Below are 27,748 nucleotides of genomic sequence, written 5' to 3' on the forward strand. Positions count from 1 at the left end.
ATGCATGAGACAGAGGCTCTTAAATACTCTTAGGCTAAACAGAATGACCAGCATGAGGCCACACAGGAGGATGAGTTCAGCTTGGAAGAGGAGCTGTCCCATGTGGGAGCCAGAGGGTCACGTGTGTAACGTTCCTCTGTGTGTGTGGTCTGTGGTGTGCGCTTTTAATCTCTCCAACACTCGTATCCCAGCAGCTGGAAAAGGGGAAGATTGACACTAAGTGCACAGCACTAGCTGTTGGGTGGACATGGTGCTCAGTGGATCTTTGTCTGGGTAGGACCATCCGGAGAGGCCATCCAGATCCATCACCAAACCCGACAAAATATGGCGGAGCTGCAGGGCAGCAGGCAGAGGGACCCGACCCACTCCTCTGCAGAGTTGCTGGAGTTAGCCTATCATGAAGCTGCTGGAAGGTGAGAATGTGCACGGCGCTCCAGTTGCGACCTTGAGAAACATTCTTCAGCACCCAAGACGATGTGTAGAACGACTGCTGACAAAATGTTGTGTTTATAAGCCCTGAAGAGACAGTGTGAGAAGAGGGTTTTCATTTGTCAGTTAGCATCATTCCCTTCTATAGGCCAAGTGCAAAGTAAACAGCCTGTCATTTGTGGCAGAAGTTACCTAGGCCCTACTTAAGCTTTAGGTATAATCCAGAAGCACACCTTGTAAACCTCAGCCATGGATTTCTTTTAATCCTCAGTCAAGGGTGAAAACGGGTGCTGAGGTAGGGGACTCATGCTGTGCGTTTGGGGCTTTTGTCATTTTGGTCATTGAGAAGTTTCCCTGTTGAGTTTAGAATAAATTAATGCTAAAAGCAATGAAAATCAAGGCCTATGTTTTTAAAAATAACTTTTTGTACCAGAATTCTGAATGCATTATAGGCATCCAAAGAGACTCAGTGCAGGAAGAAAGTCATTTAAGCCGTGACAAGCAGGAGCCCGGGTTACACCTGGACTCCCTGTGGTGCTTGAGGAAACACTTTGCAAAGAGCAGTGTTTGACCCATGGGATGGATGAGGGATATGGGCCAGCTGGGACCGTCTTTACCAGACTAACTTGGTACCTCTTTTTAAGCACCTCACACCCTCCTGTTGGTGGTAGGAGGGGGAAGCTTAGGACAGAAAGGGCAAGCGGTCTAGCATGGCATGGCAGCTAAGGTGCCAGGGCAGGAGCAGCCAGTCACTGGAGGCCAGAGGAGGCACACAAAGCAAGCCCCAAGGCCTGGTGGCCTGTGTGTTGGATCCCAGGGGTTGCCAGCCTATGTGGCTGAATATTCAGGCCTGTTTCTGATGAAGACCCCTGGTGGGATACAGGGTGAGCAGGACCAAAGAGGTGACGATGGGCATTAAGCCAGGTGGCTGGGCTCTGTTCTCTGCAGGCACAGCTCTTCCCGCCAGCCTGATGACGGCATGTCCTTCTTGAACTTCAGTGGAACAGAAGAGCTTTCTGTCAGCCTGCTTAGCAACAGCAGTGGTGCAGGTAACCGATCCGAGAGGTGACAGAGTTGGGATGCCCAGAGCAGGCTCACGTCTAGAGATGACTTGGAGACCAGAAAAGAAGGGCCGTGTCTATTCTGGGATCATTGCAGCCACAATTTTGGGTGACCTATTTAGAAGCAGTGCTTTATAATACATGGAATTATAAATGGACCGCACGTTACATTTTTAGCTGGGAACATGCTGGTCAAGCCACATTTATCATTGGTCTGCCAGTGAGTCGTGATTGAAGGTGGCTTGTGAACTTGGTGTTGAGGGTGGCACCAGGGCCAGAGCATGGTGGTCTCTGCTCCACACGGTTATATGTGGGTGGGGAGGGTGAGGCACAAACCCACCTCCGTAAAAACGATTAGGAGAGGCCCAGCGGGGAACAGAGTGGTACTTTGTTCTTCCTCCTTTCATTGCGTAGGCTAGTCTCTCTGTATGAAATATGTTTTTTTTCTCTCTATCTTCAACCCTGATTCTGCCTGGGAAATGTCAGCTTAGCCTTTATGAATCAGCTCCAACGGTACCTCTTCTCCGAAGCCCTCCCTGGCGCTTCTGTCTCCTCCCCAAGCCGACCCAGGAGATGGGCGTGTTTCCGCAGAGCTTCACATGCATCGCCCAGTTGTACCACTTGGCGCATCCTGATCCCACTGTTTCCATGTTTGTCTCTCTACTGCCTGGAAGAGCTATCTTGACTCATCCTCACATTGTTCAGCACATTTTTTTGACAAATGAATTTAGGCTTCCAAGACCAGGCTGCCATATGTGAGAAGCATCGGAATGACCCACAAAATTCTTCTAATTGGTCTGCGTATGTTCAATTACATGAACATGTTCTAGAATGTTTAGCACCTTAGACAAGGTGTGGGCCCCTTGAGTTCTTTTTCTGGTCAGGGCACTAGGGTCATCCTTAAATAGGGTCATCCTTCTTTTGTCCAGCCCCTTTATGACCAGTAGCAGGTGTTTTCAGAAGGCCTCAAATGGGAATTGAACTCCCATCGTTGATGTTATGCTTCTTGATGAAATTATATATGTTAACTAGTCACAGAAAGAAATTAGATAAAATTATTCTAACCTTTGTTACCATGTGCAATTACCAATGAATGTCAGATTTACCTTCAGGGTACATCTAGAATCTTCCCATATCTCATTACCTCCACCAATCCTAGCTCAGTCCAACACACCATCCATTGTCTTTTGCCTGAATTATCTCAGTAGCCTACTAACTGCCCTTCCATATAGGTTATTTTCAGCGCAACAAATCAGAGTAACTCTTCAAAAGTAGAAGTCAGATTATGAAACTTATCTGCACAAAACCCTCTGAGGGCTTCCCAGTGCACTTGGAGTAAAAGCCAGAGGCATTGTGGGGGCCAACAGAGCCCCCCGGCATCACGTGGCTCCTTACTCCTCTCCACTGTGTCAGTTCCCCAAATGTATCAGGCACATTCTGAATCTCGTGTCCTTTCTTTTGCTATGGCCTTACACCAGAGAGCTTCATGGCTGAGGTCTGTACATCTGAGTTTGCTTAGGACAGTCCTGGTTTAACTTTGTTGTCCTATATGAGTATTCATAGTGCCCTCTTTCACTCTCAGAAGTGTTCTGGATGGGATGATAAATTACGTGGCCACCCTGTCTAGAGCTTGCTCTCGTCCTTCAGGTCTTAACGTGAATTGCCACTCTCTACCCTGGCAATTCCCGTCTATCTCCCCTGCCTAGTATTTCTCCATAGTACCACCTGATACACATCTTTCTCTCTTTTTTTTATGATTGTGCTTCCAGAGTTTAAAATAGTGCCTGGCACATATCAGGTAGTTGAAAGAATGCTAAAGCCTTTTGAAGGTAGTTTCTTACTGAAGAATGTTATTTTTCTTTCTCCCTTATAACCTTTAGCATTTGTTCTGGAACAATTAACTGGATTCCTTTCCTCAAAGCATCGGGCAGTCCGTTTCTGCCTTGCGTGGTTTGGAACTGACTTCTTTCCAGCCATCCTCAACCCTCATAGGATACGGCTGGTTTTCTCCTTACACACTGAACTCGTACCCATTGCAGACGTGCTTCTTGAACTCTAGGCACTGTGCTAAGGCCTGAGAAGAAACACAGTGATTAAGACGCCACTTCTCACCTCAGGGAGCTCTGGCAGGGGGTTCTATGGGAAGCAGTTCCGTGTGGGGTAACAACCATGAAAAGAAAGCCCTCTCACAGGGAGCTGGACTGTGAGTGGTTCCAGTGATAAAGTATGGTTTGAACGTGTGACCTAAATTATGATGTGTTGGATGAGGGAGCATGCTCTGATGAAAATCACCAGAATTAAGTAACCAGCCTTACCTCTCTCACGGCTTTTGGAGTTTAGCTTTCAGCCCTTGCTGAGCTTCAGGTTTTTCATCTGTATAATGGGCATAAAGATCTTCCCCAGCCTTCCTGCCTGCCTACCTGTCTCACAAAGTTGTAAGGATCAAAAGTAGATCAGGTTCCTGTGCTTCCAGGCAGCTCAATTGGTTAAAGTGTCATTCTGCTCTGCTAAGGTTGCAGGTTTGATCCCCAGTCAGGGCACATACAAGAATCAACCAATGACTGCATCAATAAGTGGAACAACAAATTGATGTTTCTCTCTCTCTCTCAAATCAATTGAAAAAAAATAAAATAAAATCAATTTTAAAAGAAAATAAATTGGGTTCCTCAAGGGCAAAATGTCACATTGGGTTCTTGTTTTGGGGCAAGGTGAGGTCTAAACAAACCACTAGTTAACGCTTTATTCATTAAAAAATAGAAGACCTCATCTATGACCTCACCTTCACCCCTGGGCCTGGCAGTTTGCACCATCTGCAGGCACTCAGGCATGACTCAGATTTTCTCCTGCTTTTGGACTTAATTCACATGTGAGTCACGATTCACAGGAGTGGCATCTCTGTGGGTTTCCCTTCTGGCCCCACTGAATTGCATTTTGAGCATCGTCAGCTGGGGTCTTGCACCTGAACTCTTCACGTGTTTTCCACGTGAGGCCCAGCAGAGACCAAGCAGCTGGTGGGCCTGGGCAGGTAGGTTTTATCCCTCGGTTTCTTTAACTGGGCACCAGTAGATGACTTGTTCTCAGTGTCATTCTCTTCATGGGGCTCAGTGCTCTAGAGAACTTTGAAAAGGGAAATCAGTGATGCCAAGTTTTCTTCCTTCTCTTTGGTGTTGGGGCCCAGAATCTCCAAGTTGGTGTTTGTGTTGAGCATTAGGTCCATGTGGCAGATCTGGCCTGAGAGTTCAAGGAAAAGTAAGTCATAGAACACAGACCAGAGAAGAAAGGGCCTCAGACACACTCATCCGGGCATTGGGTGTTTTGTGGAGTTTTTTTTTTCTTAGTACTCGCCTGAGGATATGTTTATTGATTGATTTTGGAGACAGAGAGAAACATTGATGTGCGAGAGAAACATCAATCTTTTGCTTCCTGTATGCACCTCAACCAGGGATCAAACCTGCAACCTAGGTATGTGCCCTGACCAGGGATTGAACCCACAACCTTTTGGTGTATGGGGTGATGCTCCAACCAACTGAGCCACCTTGCCAGGGCCCAGCAGGTTGGGTTTTTTAAGGGTCAGCACAATGCCTGCAGCCAAGAGAGGAGATATGACTTGCTCCAGGCACAGGCTTGTAGCTGTCCCCTGGAACCAGGCCCAAAGGCCCCACGTTGATTATCCCTTTCAGCCTGAGAACACATTTGGGCTTCGTGACTCTGAGCAGATGTCAGATGAGACAGAACTGAGATGACTTTTCTCAGCATTGGCTCCCCGGGTTGTGTCTGGCTTTGAGCCTTAACACTGAGATTCATCCCCAAATTCCGGGGTGGAGCGTAGCTGACTGACCAGGGGGTCTCTGGTTGTCAGGCTGTCACATGCCAATAGTGAGTCAGTTGGACTGAAAATAAGGCTCAGAGGGAGGACTGGTGGGAGAGGCAGTGAATGAGGCTTGAAATGCAAGGAAGCCATGTATAAGCTTCACAGAATGTCCTGGTGGTATGTCAGAAATGGCACAAATGCCCTCTTGGCCTGGGAGCCGAAGCTGCTCTGAGAACCTGTTACTGGTTGGCTCTTTGAACACAAACAATTGTTCACGCAAGTGTACATGGAACTTTTCTTTATTGGTGTAAGAATTTCAGTTTTTATAGATGAAGTCTGGATTCGGTTTTCTTCAAAAGAAAAAAAAGGGTATCTAATTGTTGAACTTTGCATCCAAACCTGCGAGGTGACGTGTTTTAATGATTCTGTTGTTCAGGATGTTTTGAAAACGCCTGTTTCGTAATTGCCTTCAGACCAGTTCTTAGGCAGAACAAGAAAACCTACCTCATTTCTTCTTTATAGTCACTCTTTGTGTTTTCATGAAAATGGATGTAATCAGCCAAGCTAGCTTTTTCAGAAAATTTAGCTTCAAATGACTTTTGGCTGCTGACAACTATCAATAGCTGAAAACGGGTGCCCCAGGTGGATAGTCAGGAAATGGGGCATCTGCAGAGTTGAGAGGAGTATATGTTTCACCTACTTTCTGTGTGACTTTTCAGGAAGTTAACGTCTCTGAGCCTCAGTGTCTTTATCTGTGGAGAAAGGGTAATACCTTCGTCATATCTGCCTCGTAGTGTGGGTTGGGATAACACGAAACACTGTATTTGTCTGACTTAATAAATTGTGTCTTCTTATTATGATGACCAGTAATTTTTAAAAAGCTGCTGAAGGCAGTTCCAAAAAAGTTCTAAAATTTTTTTGGCCAGTGATAATCATCATTTTAAATTTTAAAAACATTTATTTTAAAATTTATATACAGTAAAATTCATTCTGTTCAGTGTACAGTTCTATGAAATTTGGCAAATTCATAGAGTCATAAGCACCGATGAACACATGAAGAAACAAAACGTTTCCATTACCCGCCAAATTCCTTCCTGCCGCCCCTTTGTACTCAGCCCATCTCCTCTTCCCCGTCCCCAGCAACCACTGACATCTGTTCTGTCTCCCTCTGGTTTTGCCTTTCCCGGCATATTATGCATGTGGAATCATACAAGGTGTAGCTTTTCATAAAGTATATTTTATTGATTGTGCTGTTACAGTTGTCCCAATTTTTTTCTCTTTGCCCCCCTCTGACTAGTATCCCCCTTCCTTCCATGCCCTTAGTTCATGTCCATGGGTCGTGCATGTAAGTTCTTTGGCTTCTCCACAAGGTGTAGCTTTTTGAATCTGGTTTCTTTCACTCAGCATAATCCTTTTGAGATACGTGAGTTGTCGCATGCGTCATACAATGTTCATTACTTTTCACTGCCCAGTCGTATTTCACTGTATGGAGGTCCTTACTGGCTTGTTTAACCCGAAGACATCTGGGTTGTTTCCAGGTTTTGGCAACTGTGAAGAAAGCCACTTTAAACATGTACATAACAGGTTTCTGTGTGAACATCAATTTTCATTTCTCTGGTAAATTCCTAGAAGTGGGATTGCTGGGTCAAATGATAAAAGTATGTTTAACTTTTAAAGAAACTGCAAAATCGTTTGCATTCCTACTGTCAGTGAGTAAAGGTTTCTTTGCTCCGCACCCTGGTCAGGACTCAGTGTGACCTGTCACCTGAGCCACTTAAAGTGGTGTGGCTGTGTAGAGGTATCTCCCTGTGCTTTTAATGTGCCATTTCCCTAGCAACTGGTGATGTTGAACATCTTTTCATGCGCTTATTTGCTTCCTAGGTAGGTTGTCTGGTGAAGTGTCTGTTCAGATTTTGCCTGTCTTTCATCAGGTTATTTTCTTGCTGTTGTGTTTTCAGAGTTCTTTTTATGTTCTGGACACGAGTCCTTTGCCAGATGTGTGATTTGCAAACGCTCTTTCCCAGGTTGTAGCTTGTCTTAGGCAGGGTCTCACAAGGGATTTATAAATATGTGTTCTCATTATAAAAGATTGAGATTACACAATGTATTTAGAGTATTAACCTTCCACCACCTCCTCCAGCTTTCTTCTCAGAGGCAGCCAGCATGTCCAGTTCGCTTAGGATCTTTCCAATCCTTTTTATAGTGTCATAATTTTCTAGTAAATATATATGTTCTAAAAGAGGCATTTCTATGTGTATCTTGAAAATGAGTGCTATTACATTTTAGTCAGTAAGTTGCATTTCAAAGAATCTACTTTTCTTTCAGCCTAGCTACAGGTAAAATCATTGTTTTTTTTTTCTCTTAAACTAGTGAATTTTGATGTCATATTTCAGAAAGCCATTATTTGAAGAAGAAAATTTTAGAAGGTGACTGTTGAGCAGACTAAATTTAAATAGCTCATTTTATATTGGTTAAAGATTGCTTTAATTAGTTAAAAATGACTTTGAAATACATCCCTTTTCCTAATATAAGGGGTGAGCTGCTTTTGCAAGGTCTCATTGGGCAAAGAATAGTATTGATAACCTCACAGCAAAGTTCTGGCTCATTCCCAGATTTTAGACTGATCATTTTTCTTTGATTCATTATTTTGTGCTGCTGGAAATACTCAGCACAGATTTTGTACTTGGCTTACATTTTTATTTTTAGCTCTAGTTTTGGCCTTTAAAAACCACAGCTGGTCAGAACTTTTTTTTGAAGAATGAGCTTCATTAAAACAAGCTGTTTTCCTTTTTCCATAGGTATGAATCCAAGGACCCAGAATAAGGATTCTCTAGAGGACAGTGTTTCTACCTCTCCAGACCCAAGTAAGAGGGGGCGGTGGTGTGGGTCAGGTGGAAATGAGGTGGTGAGGGTGTGGGGTCGCAGCATGAGGAAGCAAGAGGGAGCCCTGTGTGAAGAGAATGGTCTGGAAGCCTACAGGCTCTGGGGTATCAGGAGGCACTGTGGTGAGGGAACACTCTTCAGCCTCTCAGGTGGGAAGTGAGAAGGGATGGCCCGATGACCTGTCCTGGGATGGGATTGAGAGGAGCCTGGGAAGGGTAACCGAATTTTCACAAGGCTTCTATGCCAATACAGAGCTGGCCTTAGTCCTTAAATCCCTAATGATGGCTTTGGGGGAAAGTTGGAATGAAGTAGTAAGGACTGCGGCTATTTACACACCTGTACCTGAAGATGTTGGCCTGGACCGCATTGGTTTTGAGCATCATTTTCTTTTGAAATATCTGAAACAACGAATTACAGCTGACCCTGGAACAGTATCAGGGTCAGAGGCACTGGCCCCTGTGTGTCAAAAATCCACTTATGACTTCTGACTCCCCCAAAACTGAACTTCCGATGGCCTACTGTTGTCCAGTAGCTTTACTGATGACATAAACAATTAAGATGTTTTGTATGTTATGTGTATTATGTACTGTATTCTTATAATAAGGTAAGCTAGAGAAAAGAAAATGTAATTAAGAAAATCAGAAGGAAAATAGATTTATAGTATTTATAAATCTATTTATATTGATATAAATCTATTTAGTATTGATAAAACCCCACACAGAAGTGGACCTGCATGGTTCAAACCCATGGTGTTCAAGGGTCAACTGGGTTTAAGTGAACATCTAAATATCTACAATAGCAAAATACCAGAAAAAAGTCCTACCACTTGCTAGACTGTTTTACTTAGCCGTGGCCAGTGGACGTACATCGCTGAGTCTTTTTGCCCCCAGTTACGATTAACTTAACAATCCTTTCACTACTTCTTCGGGTCCCTCATACTAGTCATTTGTAGTGGCAATATCAAACAAATCAGCTGAAGTAATTATTTCTTATGGGTGGCCATTTGGGTGGTTTCTAGTTTTTTTGCTCTAGCCTATAATGTAGCTAAAATGCATGGTACAGTTGGTGTATTTTTCTTTCGGTTCGGGTCCTTGGAATACATTCTCCAACGTACAGTTGGCAGTTTGATTATTTTCTAGAAAGCCGCCGTCAGTGAATGGATGAGCCTGTTCCTTCTGTACAGCCCCAGCACTGGTTTAGTAATCTGTGTTTATCATTGTTAGTTCAGTGGTTCTGAAGTGCAGCCTCCCCAGAGAGAGGTCTTTGTAGGGCTGAAGGTACTGGAGTCAGAAAAGAGGCCACACTCTTTTTTCAGTGAAAGAACATCATTAAACTAAGAACTGGGAACCTTTCTCACCAGGGGATTTTGGACCACACTTTTAAATTCTCTGTATCTTGCCCCAACTGGTACAACTCAGTGGGTTAAACATCATCCTGCAAAGTGAAAGGTTACCAGTTCCCAGTCAGGACACATGCCTGGGTTATGGGTTCAGTCCCCAGTCAGGGCATGTGTGAGAAGCAACTGCTCAGTGTTTCTCTCTCACATCAATGTTTCTCCCCCTCCTCCCCCCTCTCTCTAAAAAGAAATAAATAAAATCCTTTAAAAATTAAAAAAAAAATCTTTGTGTCTTGGTGTGTGCCAGCAGAAAACATTTCAGAAAGATTTTTATAAACCTGAGAATCAGGAAGCTGATGACCAGAACAATTTAAGAGAGTAATAAGGTGTAACTATCTTCCGTTCCTGGCTTCCCTGCTGTGGCTTCGATCAGGTGTCTTCCTTCCGCTATGAATTCCCACCAGCAAGTAGGAATAAGCTCAGCCCCTCATTTGCCATACAGAGAAATTGGGGTGATTAATTATGCTTGTTCTGAGCTGTTTTGAATTTTTTTAAAAAATTTATTGATTGATTTTGGAGGGGCAGGGGGAGAGACATTGACTTGTTGTTCTACACATCCATGCATTCATTGGTTGGTTCCTGCATGTGCCCTCACCAGGGATTAAACCTGCAACCTTGGTGTGTCAGAATGATGTTCCAAAGACCTGAGCTACCCAGCCAGGGCTATGTTCTGAATTCTTGGAGCATTAATAGTTAAAAAGACCTATACACAGTCAAACTCATAGAATCCAAGAGTAGAATGGTAGTTGCCAGACACTTGATGGGGGAGGTGGAAACAGGGTGCTGCTAATCAATGCACATGAAGTTTCAGTTATGCAAGATTAGGAAGTTCTAGCAATTTGCTGTACACCGTTGTGCCTAAGTTAATCATACTGTATTGTGCACTTAAAAATTTGTCAAGTCAGTAGCTCTTATGTTAAGTGTTCTTACCACAATGAAATAAAATTCAAAGAAAGAATCACCCCAAGACCTGTGTAGACCATGGAGTTAGGCCCTATTTCCCAAGGCATTGGTGCTGCATGGGGTGTATTTCCTGTGCGACTGAGCACACAAGTCCTCCCTCGTCCTTTAACTCCAGGTTCAGTGGGACTCAGGTGTGCCAGTTAGTGTGTGTCTGTGTGGTGGAAAGATTCCCGAACAGAGAGGGTTCTGGTCCTGGAACCTCCGGGAGGTTTGGCTTGGCCAGCTGTTTAAAGGGGTTGATGAAAACACCACATTCATGAAAGCACCACACCTGCTCCAAGGAGGCGGCGTGAAGGCTGGTGAGAGAACAGAGGTGTGCCACAGGAAAAGCCACACAGCCCTGTGGGAAGGCAAGGTGTATGAGGATCTCACTCAGGACTCAGAGGCAAAGGCATGGAGCGTTTTTGTTTCATATTGCTCCCTCATACAGAGATTTGCAAAATATTCTTCACTTAAATAGCGGAAAGAAATAACCTCCCTATTACTTTAACTCAGTCATTCTCAACCAGGGATGATGTTGTCCCTTGAGGGACATGTGACAATGTCTGCAGACATTTTGGTTTTCACAATCAGGAGATGCCATTGGACTCCAGTGAGTAGAGTCTGTGGATGCCATTCCACATCCCGCAAAGCACAAGACAGTGCCCTGCCTTCCCCCACCTCCCAAGAATTATCCAGTCTAAAGTCTCAGTAGTGCTGAGGTGGAGAAACCCTGCTTTAACCAGAGAGCAGGCAATTTGGGGTAGACCCATGTGGTCAGGCCCACTCTACCAGTCGAAGCTCTCCTTTCCAGGTTGTTCAGTTCAGTCCCTTAAAGTTCTGGCCTTATTACTTTCCCACACATCCTTGATTCCTCCTTCTACCCCTTCGGATCTGCGGCTTATTTTTGCAATTCTGAAAGTATTCCTAAATTCTGCTACCGTGTGCTGTTCGCTCCAAAATCCAGCTGAGCTCGCCTTTCTCCACCCAGCCACTCTGCAGCCCTCAGGAGAGGCTCCAGCTTGAGCTCTCTTCTGCTCTTACAATGCGATTTGCTTCGATGTGTAACTCTGCCTGCCCTGCAGTAACCTCCTTGGCATCGCAGCTTGTAGCTCACAATCAGCAGAAAATGAAAAGTATCAGCTGTGGATCCCATTTGCATGATGGGACTGGAGAAGCACGCGCATTGCATTGTCTAACACACTGTTTCTCTCTTTCTCTTTCTCTTTCTCCCCCCCATCCCATTACCTGGAAATTTCATCACCTTTCACCATGAATTTTCCCCCCCACTCTCCCCTCCTGCTCCTCTCCCTACCCCCGACTGTCCACGCTTGCCGTGGTGACCACACATGCCTTTCCCCCCTGTTTACACGAGGCAGTTCTGACACTGTCTGCTCCCCCTGTAGTGCCAGGCTTCTGTTGCACAGTTGGAGTGGACTGGAAGTCTCTCACTACTCCGGCGTGCCTCCCTCTCACCACCGACTACTTCCCTGACCGCCAGGGCCTGCAGAACGACTACACAGAGGGCTGTTACGACCTCCTCCCAGAGGCGGACATGGACAGGTTGGTGTCAGAGGAAAGGTCTTAGCTGGGAGAGTGGGCATGGTCAGGGGTGCGTCAGAACCTGAATTTTCAAACCTGTGCCCTCTTATGTTTAGGGAATTTTATGATGCAAGAACTGTTGGTTTTTCTTTGGAGTTCTATTCACCTGCCTCATTTAACTATTTCTCCTCATTGATGCTTTCTCACATTTTTTATGGTAGTTTTTCTGATCTCCCTTTCTGAGATTACCCATTTGGGCAGCAAATTACCTGCCTTCTTTTTTCCACCTCTTGAACTGATCTATTCTCTGAAAACTGGTTTACACCTTGTTAGTTTTATGAACCATCATAGAATGGTTGTCAAGGGCTGGCTTGTGGGGTCGAAGCAAAGGACAGGATGGGACTGTGGCCTCTGAGTGACGCTCTGCCATGGGCTAAGCATATTCATGTGAACCATCGTTTGTTTTTTCAGGAGGGACGAGGAGGGTGTGCCGATGACAGCCCAGCAGGTGTTTGAAGAGTTCATTTGCCAGCGTCTCATGCAGGGCTATCAAATCATAGTGCAGCCCAAGGCCCAGAAACCCAACCCCGCCGTCCCACCGCCACTGAGCAGCAGCCCCCTGTATAGCCGAGGTGAGTTGTCTTCTTGGGCTTCCATATTTTTTACTGGCTAAATTTGGGTAAGTAGACTTTAAGATGGTAAGGAGCAAAAATTCCTAAATTTAGGAATAATTGTTTTCAACACAGATTTTTTTTTCTAAATTTTACTTTATAGGAGGAATAAAATCTCCACTAGACACAGATTTATCTTAAAACTCTCTTTCATCTATAAGTCTGCTTTTAAGGAAGAAAATAGGACCAAGTTCAGAAATGTTACAGCCTGGCTGAGGCGGCACCTTGGAGTCGTAGGCAGCTGGGCCCTGACTGCAGTGTCAAAGTACAGTCTGGACCCAGAAACCTGTGTGTGTTCCAACACAGTCCCTGACACACAGGTTCTCGGATGTTACCTAGACCTCAAGTTCGTGCTTTTTTGTCTACTCTGGACTCATTTCTTGTCATTGAAGCTTAACAAATTGAAGCAAGAATGGGTCCTCTGTGAGTGACAGAGACTAATAAGTGACGGAAACTCAGTGAGGCCGATTGAGCTAGAACCACGCTCTGGAGAACTCTTCTAAGATAATTCAGGCAGAGAAATGAAGTGTGGGTGCCTGGAATCAGAATGTAGCCAGATCACTTCCTGGAACAATCCATCTTCCGCTTCCTTCTTATAGCTAATGAGACCCCCTATTCCCCTAACCACCAAGCTCAAAATCTCAGATCGTCTTTGGCTCCATTAAACCTCTTCCGGCCACAGGGTCGGAGAAGTGTGGTTTTGTTAAAGGGCACTTAGTGGTCATCTGGTCGAGGTCCTGTTGTTTATGATGAAGCTTTGGATTCCCTCTGGGTTTTCATCGAAAGCCCCTTGTGATATTTATCATATGTTGCCTTCTTTTCATATTCTAGACCCTACTGAACAGTAAGCTTTCTGAGCACCAGGACTCTTTCAGCTTCATTTTTTAAATCCTCTACAAGGGAAACTACTGTGCCTGGCATACAGCAATATGGGTTGATAAGCATTTGTTCATTCATTCAACACTATTTTTGAAGGTCCTGCTTCGTGGGGGGATTTATAGCCCAGTGGGGCAAAGATAACATTAGTCAAACTATGAAATGTAATCCCAAGTTGTGAGAAAGACTGTGGGAGAAGTCAAGGGGCTGTGAGAATATTTAATAGGGGACCCGATCTGGTCTGGAGGGTCAGGGGTGCTTCCCTGAGAAGGTGATGCTCGAGCTGAGACATGCAGTGTGGGCAGGAGTTGTTGGTAAGAGAAGCAGGCTGGGAATGGAGGGCAGTGTTAGGTAAGGAGATCGTGCCAGGCGGAGGGATTAGTGTGTGCAAAGGCCCTGAAGCAGGAGGCATTGTGACACTGTCCGGGCACCAGAAAGAAGACTGGTGTGGGGCACAGGGAGGAAGCCAGAGACGGGGCCTCGTAGGACCACGTGAAGAGTTTTATTTTTTATCCCAAGAGTGGTGGGATGAATTTGCTCTTAGTGTCAGTGGTCCCGTCCAGGCTGCCTCCTGGCGTTTCTCTGGAGTGGCCGGTTGATGTCCCTTAGTGGTCTGGAGTTCCTCGGGTGTCCAGTTCTCTTCTGGCTGATTCATGAGCAGGTCATGGCAGGTCAGCTTCTGGCAGCTTCTGGCAGGTCATGGCTAGTTGGCCAGAGGCTACTTACCTGACTGTACCTTTTCTGGCTCTTTTTCTCCTTTGGTAAATTTAATTGCTTTTATTTCTATAGCAACAGAAATGACACCATTGTTATTTATAATTACTGGAAAAGTAGCCTCCATAAGTGACTTACGCTATTCACCAATTGCAGATTTATTGAAAACTGAGTGTGAGCAGGATGCTGTTCCAGTAGTGAATAGAACAGCATCGGCCCTGCCCTTGGAGTTTACAGTCTGCTGGGGAGACGGTCCTTAAACTAATAAACCACCAGGGTGTATTTGATCACAGATTGTGAAGAGTGCCATGCAGGAGAAAAGCAGGACTGGCTGCGGTCTAACCTAATTAGGAATGGGGTATAGGCACCAGGCTCGTAGGCGGTCATGAACGTCATCCCATGGCATTGCCTTCCTGACAACCAGCAGGGTGTTTGCTGCATGAATGAAAGAATGCCGGGATTGGGAGAAGGTCACTTTGTAGCAGAGAGTGGACTCGGAGAGATTCGGTACCCAAGGTCACACAGCTGGTGTATGAAAGCGCTGGGGTTTTGCCCGAGGTCCTCTGAGCCAAAGCCTGGCATCTTTCACGTGCAACCTGTCTGCCATTCCCTAACCATCAACTGGGAAAATTCCGAATTCACAGTGAGGACCCTTTCAGCCTCTGCGATCCTGTCTTCTCCTGATAGGCCTGCCTGCTACCACGTGACTCTCTCTCGGAGCTGAAAGAAGGGTCCGTTTTATTTATAGGTCACAGGAATTGTCTTGGCTCGGCTGTTCATTGCGGCACTGTTTTCACTCTCTTGAAAGCTTGTCATTTTCTTGATTCTTCATGATTTTCTTCATTTCAATGTTCTACTCAGTTCAACTAATATATTCTGAATACCTACGGTGGGCATGACACTGATTAGGTGCTACAGAAAATATGAAGATGAAAAAGATTTGGGCCCTGGTCTCCTGGAACTTTTAGTCTGTGAGGGTGTGAAACATGCACATGCTGAGCTACCTACAGGGTAGAATTCAGGCTGCTGCTGGGGTCTGAGAGCTTTCTGGGGGAGCAGCATTTGGGGGTGACCTTACGGGATCCATAGGCTTTTGATGGTGGCCCAGGAAGAGAAGGCAGAGGAAGCAAATGTTTGGAGGAAGAAGTTACAGCAGATAAATAAGTGGTTCTTTAAGACAGAAACATGGGGTAGCAGTGTGGGCATCATGGGAACTAAGGCCAAAAAGCCAGGGTAGCTGCCACGCTGGGGTGAGGACCTTCAATGCCAGGGTGGCAGCTTGTGCTTGAGTGGGACCGTTGTGTCTCATAGTCGTGTCTCGGCCTGTGACCGCCTCTAGAACTTTCCAGAACAGTGTCAGGCTGTTTAGCTTGACTGTGTTGTCTAGGTGTTATCAGCAGCCCCGGCCTCTAATCTGCCATGGGTTGATTCGGTAACAGAAAAATCCGCCAACTTCAGGACATTTTTTTAAAAAACCAAGTATAATGCTTTTCCATGAAACTGCCTCTCAGAAGAAAGGGTTGCCTCTCTTGTTTCTCCTTTTCTGAATCTGTGTGAAAGAGAAGTGACTGCCTGTTGATAGAATGACCTTCAACCAAGTGGAGGAAATGATTTTTTCTTTTCTCGGTTAGGCCTCGTGTCCCGAAACCGCCCCGAGGAGGAGGACCAGTACTGGCTGAGCATGGGCAGAACCTTCCACAAAGTGACGCTGAAGGACAAGATGATCACAGTGACACGGTACCTCCCCAAGTAAGTCCTTGGATGCGTCAGGTTCTCAGCGGCTGCCCTGCATGGTGTCCCCATGCTGCCCACACACTGAATTATGTGTCTCACGCTGATTCAAACTGAGGAGGTTGGACGATGGGGTTTTCTCCTGGAGTCACTGCTTTGTTTTCTAGGGTCATGTTATGGTTCTAGCTCCCATGCTTCCAAAGGGGATTCAATTCAGTTTGTAATGTTTAACCTGATTCTTCACAAGCCAGGCAAAACTAAAGAATGTGAGGAGAGAAGAATGAGAAAGTTAAGACCCAGGAAACCTCCATTGTCATTCCCCGGGGATGAGTTGGTTACTGTGGTCGAGGGCTGAACGCCGAGGATGGTGCTAAGTGTTATGAGATGGGAAAGGTAGAGAGGAATTGGGGAAGATTCTCTTTTGGACCTCTGACCCCTTGTTCTTTTCAGGTACCCTTACGAATCTGCCCAAATCCACTACACCTACAGCCTCTGCCCCTCCCACTCGGACTCGGAGTTTGTGTCCTGCTGGGTGGAGTTCTCCCACGAGCGGCTGGAGGAGTACAAGTGGAATTACCTGGATCAGTACATCTGTTCCGCCGGCTCCGAGGACTTCAGGTCAGAGAGCCCACTTCGGCCTTCCACACTGACCGCCTGGAGTGTGTCCATGTGTATATTTATATATATACAAAAATATCCTCACCCAAGGGTATACTTATTGATTTTAGAAAGAGAGGAAGGGGGAGAAGAGAGACGGCGAGAACCATTGATGTGAGAGACAACTATCGATCAGTTGCCTCCCGTATGCACCCTGACCAGGGATCAAACCCACAACACCCCACCCAACCGAGCCATCCGGCCAGGGCGGGTGTGCCCATATTTTAACACTCCTGCCTTTTTTCTGATTACAAAATGATGTCTGTTTTAGAAAAACATGGAAGAACAAAAGCTCATCTGCCCTGGGTTAAAAACTCAGCGACCAGATGAGCGGTGGTGATGTCACAGGGAAGTGCGACAGGTGTGTGTGTCTCACCACGTGAAAACAAACGGCACACACTCGGTGGTGATGTGCTCTTTGTTGGAACGCCGGCGAAGATCACGTTTTAACGTTTTCCCGACAACGTACGGTATCTCGTTTCTAGTTTTTATGTGAGATTTGTGATTGTGATGATTAAAAAGCCGCAGCTTCACTGGGCCTGGGTGCATCTCAGGGATAGAGTAAGTGCAATCTTCGAGTTCTTACTTCCGAGCCTGTGAGGGTTTTTTTTTAATTAATTTTTTAAATATTTATTTTTAAATTATCGTTGACGTACAAAGAGCTTGTGTTTTAAGCGAAGCCCTGAGACGTGGCACACCGGGGAGAGGGGCCCTCACACTCCGACTGGAAGGAGAGGGTTGAGAGGGTGTGTTCACCGGGGTGCTGCCCTTTCCTACCTTTTCTCACCCCCTTTTCTTCCTTTGGTCCTCCACAGCTTAATCGAGTCTCTGAAGTTCTGGAGGACCCGCTTCCTGCTGCTGCCAGCCTGTGTCACTGCCACCAAGCGCATCACGGAGGGGGAGGCCCACTGCGACATCTACGGGGACAGGCCCCGGGCAGACGAGGAGGAGTGGCAGCTCCTGGACGGCTTCATCCGCTTCGTGGAGGGTTTGAACCGCATCCGCAGGCGCCATCGCTCGGATCGCATGATGCGGGTGAGGCTTCTGCGGGCCGCTTGGGGCCTCTGCTTGGTCTGGGGCTCAGGAACTGCCTCCCCGATCTCAGGGACCTCTCATCAGCTGGTTTATTTAGTGTAAACTGTCCGGGTAACCTAAGGACGCTGCTCTCCATGAGCCCCCCAGGCGAGACCCGGCGTTGAGCGCAGCTGCTTGTGTGAGGTGGTGCCGAATCGCTGAGTAGAAACTGGCCCGAGAGGGTGAGAGCAGCGATGTCACTCGTATCACTTTTAGAGCTCCTGGCACCCTGGGCATTCATTCATCCCTCCAACCACACTCTGCTCAGTGAGGACGCTGAGGCTCATGAGGGTTTTGTGATATGTCTGAGGATGCCCAGCTGCGTGTGTGTGTGCGTGTGCGTGCAGGTCCGTGAATTTTATAGATGTATGGGTTCATGTAACCACCACCACAATCAGGATACAAAATAGTTTTCATTACTCAAAAAATCCCTCACACCACCCTTTGTAGCCACATTCTTCCCTCCTCTCTAATCCCCGGCAGCTGCTGCTGTGTTTATCACTGTACTTTTATCTTTTCCAAATGCTGGATAGATGGACTCATACAACGTGTAACTTTGAAGCTGCCTTCTTTCACTTGTCATCATGCCTCAGATCCATCCAGGTTGTCGCTTGTATCAACAGTTCGTTTCTTGTCATTGCTGAGTAGTGCTCCATCATCGTCTGTGTTTTTATTTTTATTTTTTGTTTTTAACCTCAAGTTCATTGTTCTTTAACTCAGTCAGATGCCATATGTACACAGCATCACTTGTGACCGCACACAGCATCACCTTGGGGAGAGGTAGTACAGTGGAAAGAACTTGCTTTCGAAGTTGGGTAACTGGAGTTTGAATTCCAGCTCCAGTGGTATCTGGGAGAAGTCGTTTCACTTCTCTGAGACTCAGTTTCTTCTGCTGTAAATTAGATACAACATTATTTACTTCCTAGAACTGTGATGAGGGTAACATGAGATGATGTATGTACAGTTCCTTGAAGAAGCAGTTTGCGTTGAGTCAGCAGGCATTTGGGAACTTCGGTTTCAGTGAAAAGCAGCTTCTGGCATCTACTGGACACCAAAGGCCGAGTTCCTCAGTGAACTGGCCTCTCAGAGCCTGACGCAAACACACGCAGCAGCATGTGCCGGGGCGTGGACGGCGTCCGCTGAGGGGCCCGCTCAGGCCGACGTCCCTGTCTCCTTTTCTCTGCTTTAGAAAGGGACCGCCATGAAAGGCTTACAGATGACTGGGCCCATCTCCACGCATTCCCTCGAGTCGGCCGGCCCCCCGGTTGGGAAGAAGGGAACCTCAGCCCTGTCTGCCCTGTTGGAGATGGAGGCCAGTCAGAAGTAAGTGCCTGGCTGGGGACAGGTGTGTCCCCACCCACAGCCCCTGAGCATTTCAGTGTCCCGCTGTCATGGCTGCAGTGGAATCTGATTTCTATTTGCAAGGAGCCTGTAATATGCAAAAATACACTTCCCCGAGAAGGCTGGGTTCGTGCCTGGTAAGTATGGAATAACGTGAAATAGGCCAGAAGTCACAAACTTGCAATCCGGGCTTAATCTGAACTACAGATATGTTTGATTTGGCTCACAGAGTGTTTTTGGTTCTGTTGTTTGTTTTTTAGTTTGCTTGTTTTATTTAATTTTTTTAGTAGACTTTATTTTTTAGAGCAGTTTCAGGTTCAAAGCAAAATGGAGTAGAAGGTACGGAGATTTCCCATGCGTGTCCTGTCCCCACATACACCCCCACATACACATTCCTTCCCCTTTTGTCAGAGCCCCCCCCCACCCCCAGAGTGATACGTTTCTTACGTCTGATAGAGCTACCCTGACACATCACCACCCAGAGTCTGTAGTTCATTTACATCAGGGTCCACTCTTGATGGTGTATGTTTGGGGGTTTACACAAATTTATAATGACATGTAGTCACCATTACAGAGTGGTTTACTATGCCCTAAAAACATAAAGTTTTTTTAAAATATTTGAGCCAAATTTTTTTAGTTTGAAGATTTCATAGAAAAATTAGAGTTTTATGTAAATTTTTATGAGAAAAAATAGTAGTATACATAACAAGATGGATGGTAATATCATATAATATATGAAAGAATATATTATAGATACTATAGTACAAAATTACATTATAGATAACATATAATATCCAGTTTTGCTTGAAACAGTGGAGGCTCAGTTAACACCGGGCCCATGGTCATCCTCAGCCACGACTGGCTGGCGCTTCAGAATGATCGTGCGCCCTCTGGTTTACCATAGACCAGAATGCCCTCTGATCTTGGACTTGCCTGGCACCCTCAGTCATGCTACCTGACCAGTTTTTCTAGGCATTTGAGCGTGTGGTTGCTTCGTAAACAGTAAGTGCTTCACTAGGATACTGGTAGGACCGCATCTTGCTTGGGGGGGACAGGGGCGGCGCCACAGGAGGTAGGAGTTAAATCGGCCTTGTAGGAAGGGAAGCATTTACATGGAGGGAAAGTGGGACTTGGGGAAGAGGAGAAAACACTGCCGTGAGCAGGTGGGACCTGCTCTGGAGAGCATTCCCTGCCCCCTTAATTCTCCCAGCCAGCTCGGGTCTCCTCTGCGCTTCCCAGCACCCCAGGCCTTCGTCCACCAGTGTTCTTCCAGGGGCCGCACCTGGTTTACTCCTCTTCCCCCAGCTTGTCTGTGTCCGGAGGGCAGAGGCTGGGTGCTGTGCCTGGCACGTAGCAGGTGGACAAAGGACATGAATGATGGAGAAAAGGGTCCCTGTGCCAGATATGAGAGGAGACTCGGCCTGGGCTGCCCAGTGGGAAGGTCCATGTTTTGCCCCACGGGAGCCTGTACACATCCAGCTCTCGGAAAGCTGTGTGGGCAGGCACGAGGTGCGGTGGGAGCTGCAGTTACAAAGACCGAGTAGGAAGTTGGACTTAGTCTGTCCCTACGCACTCTTGTGGCAAGAGAGGCCCTTTGAAAGGTATTTTTATTATAATGGAAAATTTCAAACAACTTTTAAAAAGTAGACAAACTAGTATAATTTGCATTTACCCATCCCCCAGCTTTAATGATTCTCCTCTCATGGCCAAGCTTATTTCATTTATGTCCCACTTGCTCTTGCCTTCCTTTTTGACTTCTTACTCAATTCTAGACATATTCCTTCATCTATAGTATTTCAGTATGTATCTGTGAAAGACAAGTACTCTTTAAAAAATTATAATGCCATCATTGACCTAAAAAGTTACAGCGATTCCTTAACATCATGAAACATCCATGCAGCATCTTCACCAGCAGTGGTGTTTTCAGAGATGAGCCCTACATATAGGAAGGTCCAGCGGGTGGGCCCAGGAGGCGAGACCCTTTGGTAGGTTCTCACTAGTACAGGTTAGAGGCTACAGAGGCTGGGTGACAATGACGTGGAACTGAAGGGATCAGGTGGGGACGTGAAGAACATAGCGGGGTGACCGGGGACAAACGAGAGGAAGAAAGTTGAGATAGCTTGGGCTCATTCCTGAGGGCACTGGGTCCTCCTCAGAAAATACCTGCACACGCCCAAGGAAGGACCCCAGAACTCTGCCTGACAGCTTCTCCCTATAACTAATCATAGGCCTTTCCTGTTGGAAAAAAGAACAAGGAACATATGTTGCTGGGAAAGGTGTGAAGCCGGGGGTAAGGGGGACCTTATTTTAATTTGTCAGTGACTCACCATTTAGTAGCTCCCAGGAGCCTGTTTCTGCTCAGCCTGGTAGAGGAGGGGACAGATTGGGTGGTGGTGTCCCTGTGTGACGAGTGAGAGTCTCAGCTCACCGCGGAGCTAGAGGCAGGAGGGAGGGACCAGGATTAACTCTGTGCCCCGGATGCTGTTCTGGGAGGCCTGGCACGTTTCCTCGGTGCTGGAGGTGGAGCCGAGGGAGCAGACCTCCACCCAGTGTTCGCTTGTGCAGCCTCGTCTGTTTGTGTGCTTCTCTTCTTCTGCACCAAGCGGATCCAATTCCACTAACTATGACAAACATGTTTGTATGGAAGAGTTTTTAAGTGTCACCTGTAGTCCTGCCATCCTACCATGAGTGTTTATTTCTTCCGCTTTCCTTCCAGTCTTTCTCTGTAGCGTGTACACTTTGTCAGGCTCTCCTGGAAGACAGCGGCCCCTGGATCTTGGCCTTGCGCCGATTAGCAGCGTGGCTGTGAGGGGTCCGGGCAGCAGGTACCAGTCTGTAGGCTTTGCTGCTCCCCTCCCGGCAGAAAGCAGTGTGACCTTACGTGTGTTCTCACGTGTACATGTTTTTGTGACCAATTATCCCCTCCCCTGAGCCATCAGACAAGGAGCCTTCTGGGGCAAGGGCAGGGTCTCTGAACCCCTGATTCCCAGTCCACAGGTCAGCAGGGAACTCAGTAAATGGGATTGACGTGTGCATCAAATGATGCATCTGGGGGGGTAACCAAGACTTCCTGCCCCTGTTCTCCCAGTCACTGCCTGCCACACAGCCTTCAGGCAGTGCAGGGGAGTGTCACAGTGTGCGGCTGTGCACGGGGCTTGGAGGGAAACACACTGGGACGTGGGAGAGCGACAGTGGTGTAAGTGGGGAATGGAAGGATTCGAGCATCTGTTCTGCTTTTCCTATACGAATTACACCTCAGAGTAACCAAGTCATTGGCATGGGGAAGTTTTTCTCTTTCCGACATTCCAGCTAATGGGCACAGAAGGATGATAGGATATTGCCATGTGCAGTCTCCAGTGAACTAGCGGATCTGGCAGAGATCGTCACTGGCAACTAGTGCCACCAGAGAGCCTGTCAGACACTGGGCTGCAGACCGAAGTACACAACACACAGAGGAAGAATCCATGCCCCAGATTGAACATAAATCTGCTCAAGCCTTTCGGTATAATTTCTAGTTCTCGGGAAGTGCAGGGCACAGAGGAACGTGGTAAGCCATAAAGGGATATAATCAGCTTGCCCAGACTCCGTAAGTTTATAGTACAAATGAGCTACTTTCTTCAAAAAATAAATCGCAGGGACGAGGAGAGATAAAAAGGAGTTTATAGCTTAAAAGAGACTTAAGAGACACGACTTATTGCAATGTAGGGACCTTAGTTGAATCCTGTTTTAAACAAACAAACCATAAAGAAATTATTGGAGGTAATTGGAGAAACATTTGATTTTAGAAATCTTTTTTAAAACTTTGAGTGTGGTGTTGAAATTGTGGTTATATTTTTCTTTTAACTTATTTTCTTTTAGACATTCAATATATACTGAAGGGTTTATAGATGAAATCATATAGTGTGTGAGTTTTGCTTCAAAATAATCGAAGTAGATAGGTAGGGGCACAGGTAAAACAAGATTGGCTACAAGTAAATAATTTGGGGATCTGGGTAGATAGGGTCTGATTATACTATCCTCTTTATTTTTGTATATGTTTGAAATTTTTCCATAATAAAAACTTTTTAAAGGAGGATATGACAGGTATTGTGGAAACCAATTTTTAATCTCGGTATGACATGACTTCACCATAAGAAACATGTCAGCATTCCAGACTAGAGAAATGTCACAGGTCAGGTTCCCAGGAAGCAGACAGAGGCAGAGTGTAACACGTAGGGTGTCTATAAAGGAGAGTCATGGGCTCAGCACCTGCAGGAGGACGGGGGGAGATGCAGGAGTGGACAGAGGGGGAAGCCGAGATGCTGTGCAAGCCCATCGACGGCCTCGGGCCACCTCACTGAACCTCTGGCGCTGAAACAGCCTTCAGAGATGAGCCTGTTGCACCACCATGGCCAGGCCCGGCCACCCGCTCCGTGAGCATTCTCTGCCTGCGGGCAGCCTGGGGAGGGCTGAGAGCTTCACACGAGGCTGCTCTGCAGCTGGGGCTGTCCCCGAAGGGACTGACCACAGAGCCACCTGGACAACATGCCCAGTTCCTATGGCACCAAGGCCACAGCGGAGGGATCTGGGTGGCGCCTCGTAGTGGCCACCATGGGAAGTATATGTTACAATCACAATGAAGCATTTAAGACTATACTGTGAGGCTTCTGGAACTTACCAAATAAACACTCTGTAATATAGTAAAACAATCTAATTTGGGGAGCATTTAAGTTATAATAGTTCACATGAAAGGTTGCGTTTATGTGCATCAGAACCAGTATGGGGTAAGACGTCATAAGAAAACCGTGGTTGTCATGTGTTAGGAGATGATGTCTGTTAGATGTATATGGTTTTCATTGGTGAGGATGGATATAAATATGCATATTTGAAATATTAACATGTAAGGCTTTGACGCGTATAGATAGTCAACACATTTCCCTTATTTGGTTTATGCCACCCTTTGATGCAGCCCTAATTTTCAGAATGTGCCTCTGTTGGTATATTTATTAAAAACCAAGGAAAAGTCTTTCCCGGATGATTAAAAAGGTGGTATTTATGGATGGAGTCACTCAAACCACGTCACTTGCCTTTTCACAATAATAGGTAAGCACCAGATGCTGCCATGATGCTTTTTATTTTTATTTTTTTTAAAATATTTTATTTATTTATTTATTTATCTTTAGAGGGGAAGGAGAGAGGGAGAGAAACATCAATGTACGGTTGCCTTTCATGCATCCTCTGCTGGGAACTGGCCTGCAGGGAACTGGCTTGCAATCCAGGCATGTGCCCTGACTGGGAATTGAACCGCTATCCTCTGGTTCGCAGGCCCGCGCTCAATCCACTGAGCTACACCAGCCAGGGCCTGCCATGATGCTTTTTAAATGGGGCAGTTTTCTGAGTTACTGTAGAGAGCTGGTGATTTGTTCAGCACAGTGAATGAAATGAAGGTTGTCGTGCAAGGCCTGAAGGAGAAGCAAAGCAGTCTGTATTTCAAAGATGGCAGCAGAAGAGCCATCTTCATGTTGTGTTGGCCAATGTGGATCCTTCGTTGGGGGTCTCTTAGCAAGACACAGTCATGTGTTTTCCTCCTTTCAGGTGTCTGGGAGAGCAGCAGGCAGCTGTGCACAGTGGCAAGAGCTCCGCCCAATCAGCTGAGAGCAGCAGCGTTGCCATGACTCCCACCTACGTGGACAGCCCACGAAAGGTAAAGGAGGCCACTCCATCAGGGAGCATGCTCTGAGAGACTCCACATGCGGGGAAGAGTGGATATAGCCGTTACAGGCTAGGGCCAAATGCACTGAGGATTTGGATGAATTCTACCCTGAGCCCTTTTAAGCATTACTATTTTTATGGATGAAATTTCCTGCTCACAATAATAAGGAAGCTAACTGCTAGATAAATGCAAATATAAAATAGTCAAGCTAAACAGTATTGGTCAAGGCCCAGGATCTGGCTTGAACTTTGAAACTGGCCATTTATCGGTTTTCCTTTAGCCAGGTCTTTGGGTCTCTTGCGGGGCAGGTGGAAAGCTACTGAAGCATATTCCATGAGAGCTCACTCTTTTTTTTTTTCTTTTTCTTTTTTTTTTTTTTAATTCCCTACAAGCAGAAGTCTAGGATCAGAGAGCTCATTTTGATAATGAAATTCCTATCAGTTTGGTTAGACTCCTGGGGAAAAAAAAAACCCAAAACAACCCTGAGGCTTTGGGCCTCTGTACAGAATAGCAAGTACAGCAGAGGGGCCCAAACCCCAACGGGGCAGGCTTCCCAGGCCTCTCAGACCAATGGCCTTGGCTCTGTCAAACTCTCCTGGGAAAGTCAGAATCTGAGCTCATTCTCACGCGGTGGGTGAGCTGGTTGTGTGCTTTTCTTTTTTTTTTTAATTTAGTTATTTTTCAAGTACAGTTTTCTGTTTATTTCTCCCATCCCAGCCCAATCTATCTAGTTTCTATTACTAAGAAATAAAGGAGATTTAGTAGATGTATTTTTTTTAATTGTGGCCAAATTATATATCCATCTATGTAATTATTTATTTTACATGCATATCATGAAAATTTCCCAATATCATGACATTTTTCAAACGAATGATTTTTTAAAAATAATTATATAATAACATTTCGTCATTTAGGTAGACCTTCATTTATAGCTTACCTTTTTGGTTCAAAATGTGGATGGTGTCTAGTTTTTAAAAATAATTTTTAGTAACTCTACAATTAATTTTTATAATTTTGCACTGTACTAACAATTGTTAGTAATACTGCAAACAGTAAATAAAGTAGATTATCTGTAAAGGTGTTAATAACACCTTTACCGATAATTATTTGACTGCATCTCTGATTATTTTTTTCCTGGGTAAGTTACCAGAATTAGACTATGAGGATGAAGGGGTTAAGATCTGAGAAAAATTGTCACCGAAGCTACAGGCAGTTTGTATAGGTCAGGGGTTGGCAAACTTTGGTAAATACAGGCTTTGTGGGCCAAGGGCCAAGATCAAGGATTGTGCGTAGGTACTTCCATAACCATTTCAAACCCACTCTTAGCTCACAGGCTATGATAAACCAGTGGCTGGCTTTGGCCTGCTGGCCGCAGTGTGCTGACCCAGCACCAGGCAGTGACTTCAGATGCATTCCTACCGATAGTCTGTGCGTAAGGAATGACCTTTTGGTCAAGGTAGAGGCTGTTCCCCTGTCCTCATCCATACGCACACAAATCTGAGGAGTACTCTGCTTCCGTGTGTCCTGGCAGAGAAGAGACACAGAGGGAACAGTGAGAATCTGTCCATACTCCGTGTATTGATCACTAGCTTTGACCTCTGCTCATTGCCATCTTTGAGGATTAGAAACAGTGCCAGGGACAGGATTGAAAGGTAGAGGAATTATAGAGCCACAAGCATTAACAACCAGATATTAGATTGCTATTTAGAACACTCTCCCAGTCTTCCAACTGAACACTAAAATCCAGGCAGGTGGCTGTCAGTAGTGCAGATGTAGGTTCCTGTGCAGTCAGGAAGGAAGGGTGAGGAGCCCCGGCTGACACACTCAGAGATGCCTGACTGTCAACATGCTGTGTTGGGATGCATGGAAGGTCCTGGATTTGCAACTTCACGGCCACACGTTTTCATGGTTTTACTTGAGTTCACAGTGGCCCGTGGAAAGGGGCAGCAGTATTGATAAAACGGACAGCCAAATAGTGCAGTGATTCCACTTAGAGAATTGAAGAAAACTTGTAGGAAAGCAGAGGCCTTCAGATTTATCAAGCGCCATTTCTGAATTTCAGTGATAATGCATAAAAAGTAAAAACACTCTGACAGGAGAAGACTGGCCTTCTTGGCCTTAAGACAGGTGGAAGGAGAAGTCTTTGGAAAAGTCCTCTGTGTCATTTTCGTTTCAAATACATGGCAACTTGAACCCCACAGAATAGGCTGGGGAGAGGAAGAGAGCTCAGAAAGCTCCCCGTGAGTGCACTGTGTGTCTGACATTACATATGTCTCAGCTTCTTGGTGATTTTGTTCCACAGCCTATGGAGGAGAAGGTATTGCTGCTTCTTTGTCCCCCATTTGCTCAGAAAATTAGGCGAGAACTTTTCCTGCATTGAGTCCCCTTCTCCCATCTAGCGTCCCTGTCTAGTGACAGACAGAATTGAAAACCTCAAGCCCCTGTGTATCTCTCCAGGAGGGCTACTGCTCACCCAGGCAGGCAGGAGGCCAGGAAGTGACCACTGAAGCGTTGTCTTCCCTGCCGCCCCTCCAAGCTGCTCTTCGGCCTTTTCCCTCCCACTCGGCATAGGTCTGAAGGACGGACGTTCAGAGCTATGTGGGAGGGCGCAAGCATCCAAGCTGGGCTCTGAGGAGACCTGAGGGAGCTTGGACCCACCTTCTAAGCCAGGTGCTTACTCCCACATGGTGGGATATTCTGCTCAAGAAGGTGCGAGTTCCTGCTAATGCTTTGCATTTGGATATCGTCTTCCTGGGTGGATCTCTCTCTCTCTCTCTCTTTCCCCCCCCATTTCCTTCATGTGCCTTTGTTTCTCTCCTTCCCTCCTTGTTTTTATTTTTTTCTTCTTTCATACCCCCCACCTTCCCCTGATGGTTCACCACTGGTCCACATTCTGTTCCTTCTCGCTCTTGCACCGGCTGCTGCCAC

General features: G+C 46.2%; 1 protein-coding gene across 6 annotated transcripts in view; it reads left to right on the forward strand.

Moving 5' to 3' along the window:
- DEPDC5 (DEP domain containing 5, GATOR1 subcomplex subunit) overlaps nucleotides 1–27,748 on the forward strand; it is a 92,427-nt gene that overhangs the window by 39,515 nt on the left and 25,164 nt on the right. For 3 of the 6 annotated variants that reach the window (XM_053669871.1, XM_053669870.1, XM_053669872.1), the window contains 10 exons: nucleotides 278–413; nucleotides 1,378–1,478; nucleotides 8,100–8,165; nucleotides 11,902–12,085; nucleotides 12,536–12,696; nucleotides 15,957–16,074; nucleotides 16,507–16,674; nucleotides 17,529–17,748; nucleotides 18,977–19,110; nucleotides 24,703–24,811. In XM_053669871.1, the coding sequence (XP_053525846.1) occupies nucleotides 278–413; nucleotides 1,378–1,478; nucleotides 8,100–8,165; nucleotides 11,902–12,085; nucleotides 12,536–12,696; nucleotides 15,957–16,074; nucleotides 16,507–16,674; nucleotides 17,529–17,748; nucleotides 18,977–19,110; nucleotides 24,703–24,811 (1,397 nt within the window). Of the gene's footprint in view, nucleotides 1–277; nucleotides 414–1,377; nucleotides 1,479–8,099; nucleotides 8,166–11,901; nucleotides 12,086–12,535; nucleotides 12,697–15,956; nucleotides 16,075–16,506; nucleotides 16,675–17,528; nucleotides 17,749–18,976; nucleotides 19,111–24,702; nucleotides 24,812–27,748 lie in introns of those variants that run through there. The other 3 variants (XM_053669873.1, XM_037166813.2, XM_037166817.2) reach the window with 2 other exon arrangements.

The sequence above is a fragment of the Artibeus jamaicensis genome, unplaced genomic scaffold, assembly GCF_021234435.1.
Source record: "Artibeus jamaicensis isolate MK-2021 breed Jamaican fruit bat unplaced genomic scaffold, CSHL_Jam_final contig_525, whole genome shotgun sequence".
Lineage (NCBI taxonomy): Eukaryota > Metazoa > Chordata > Mammalia > Chiroptera > Phyllostomidae > Artibeus > Artibeus jamaicensis.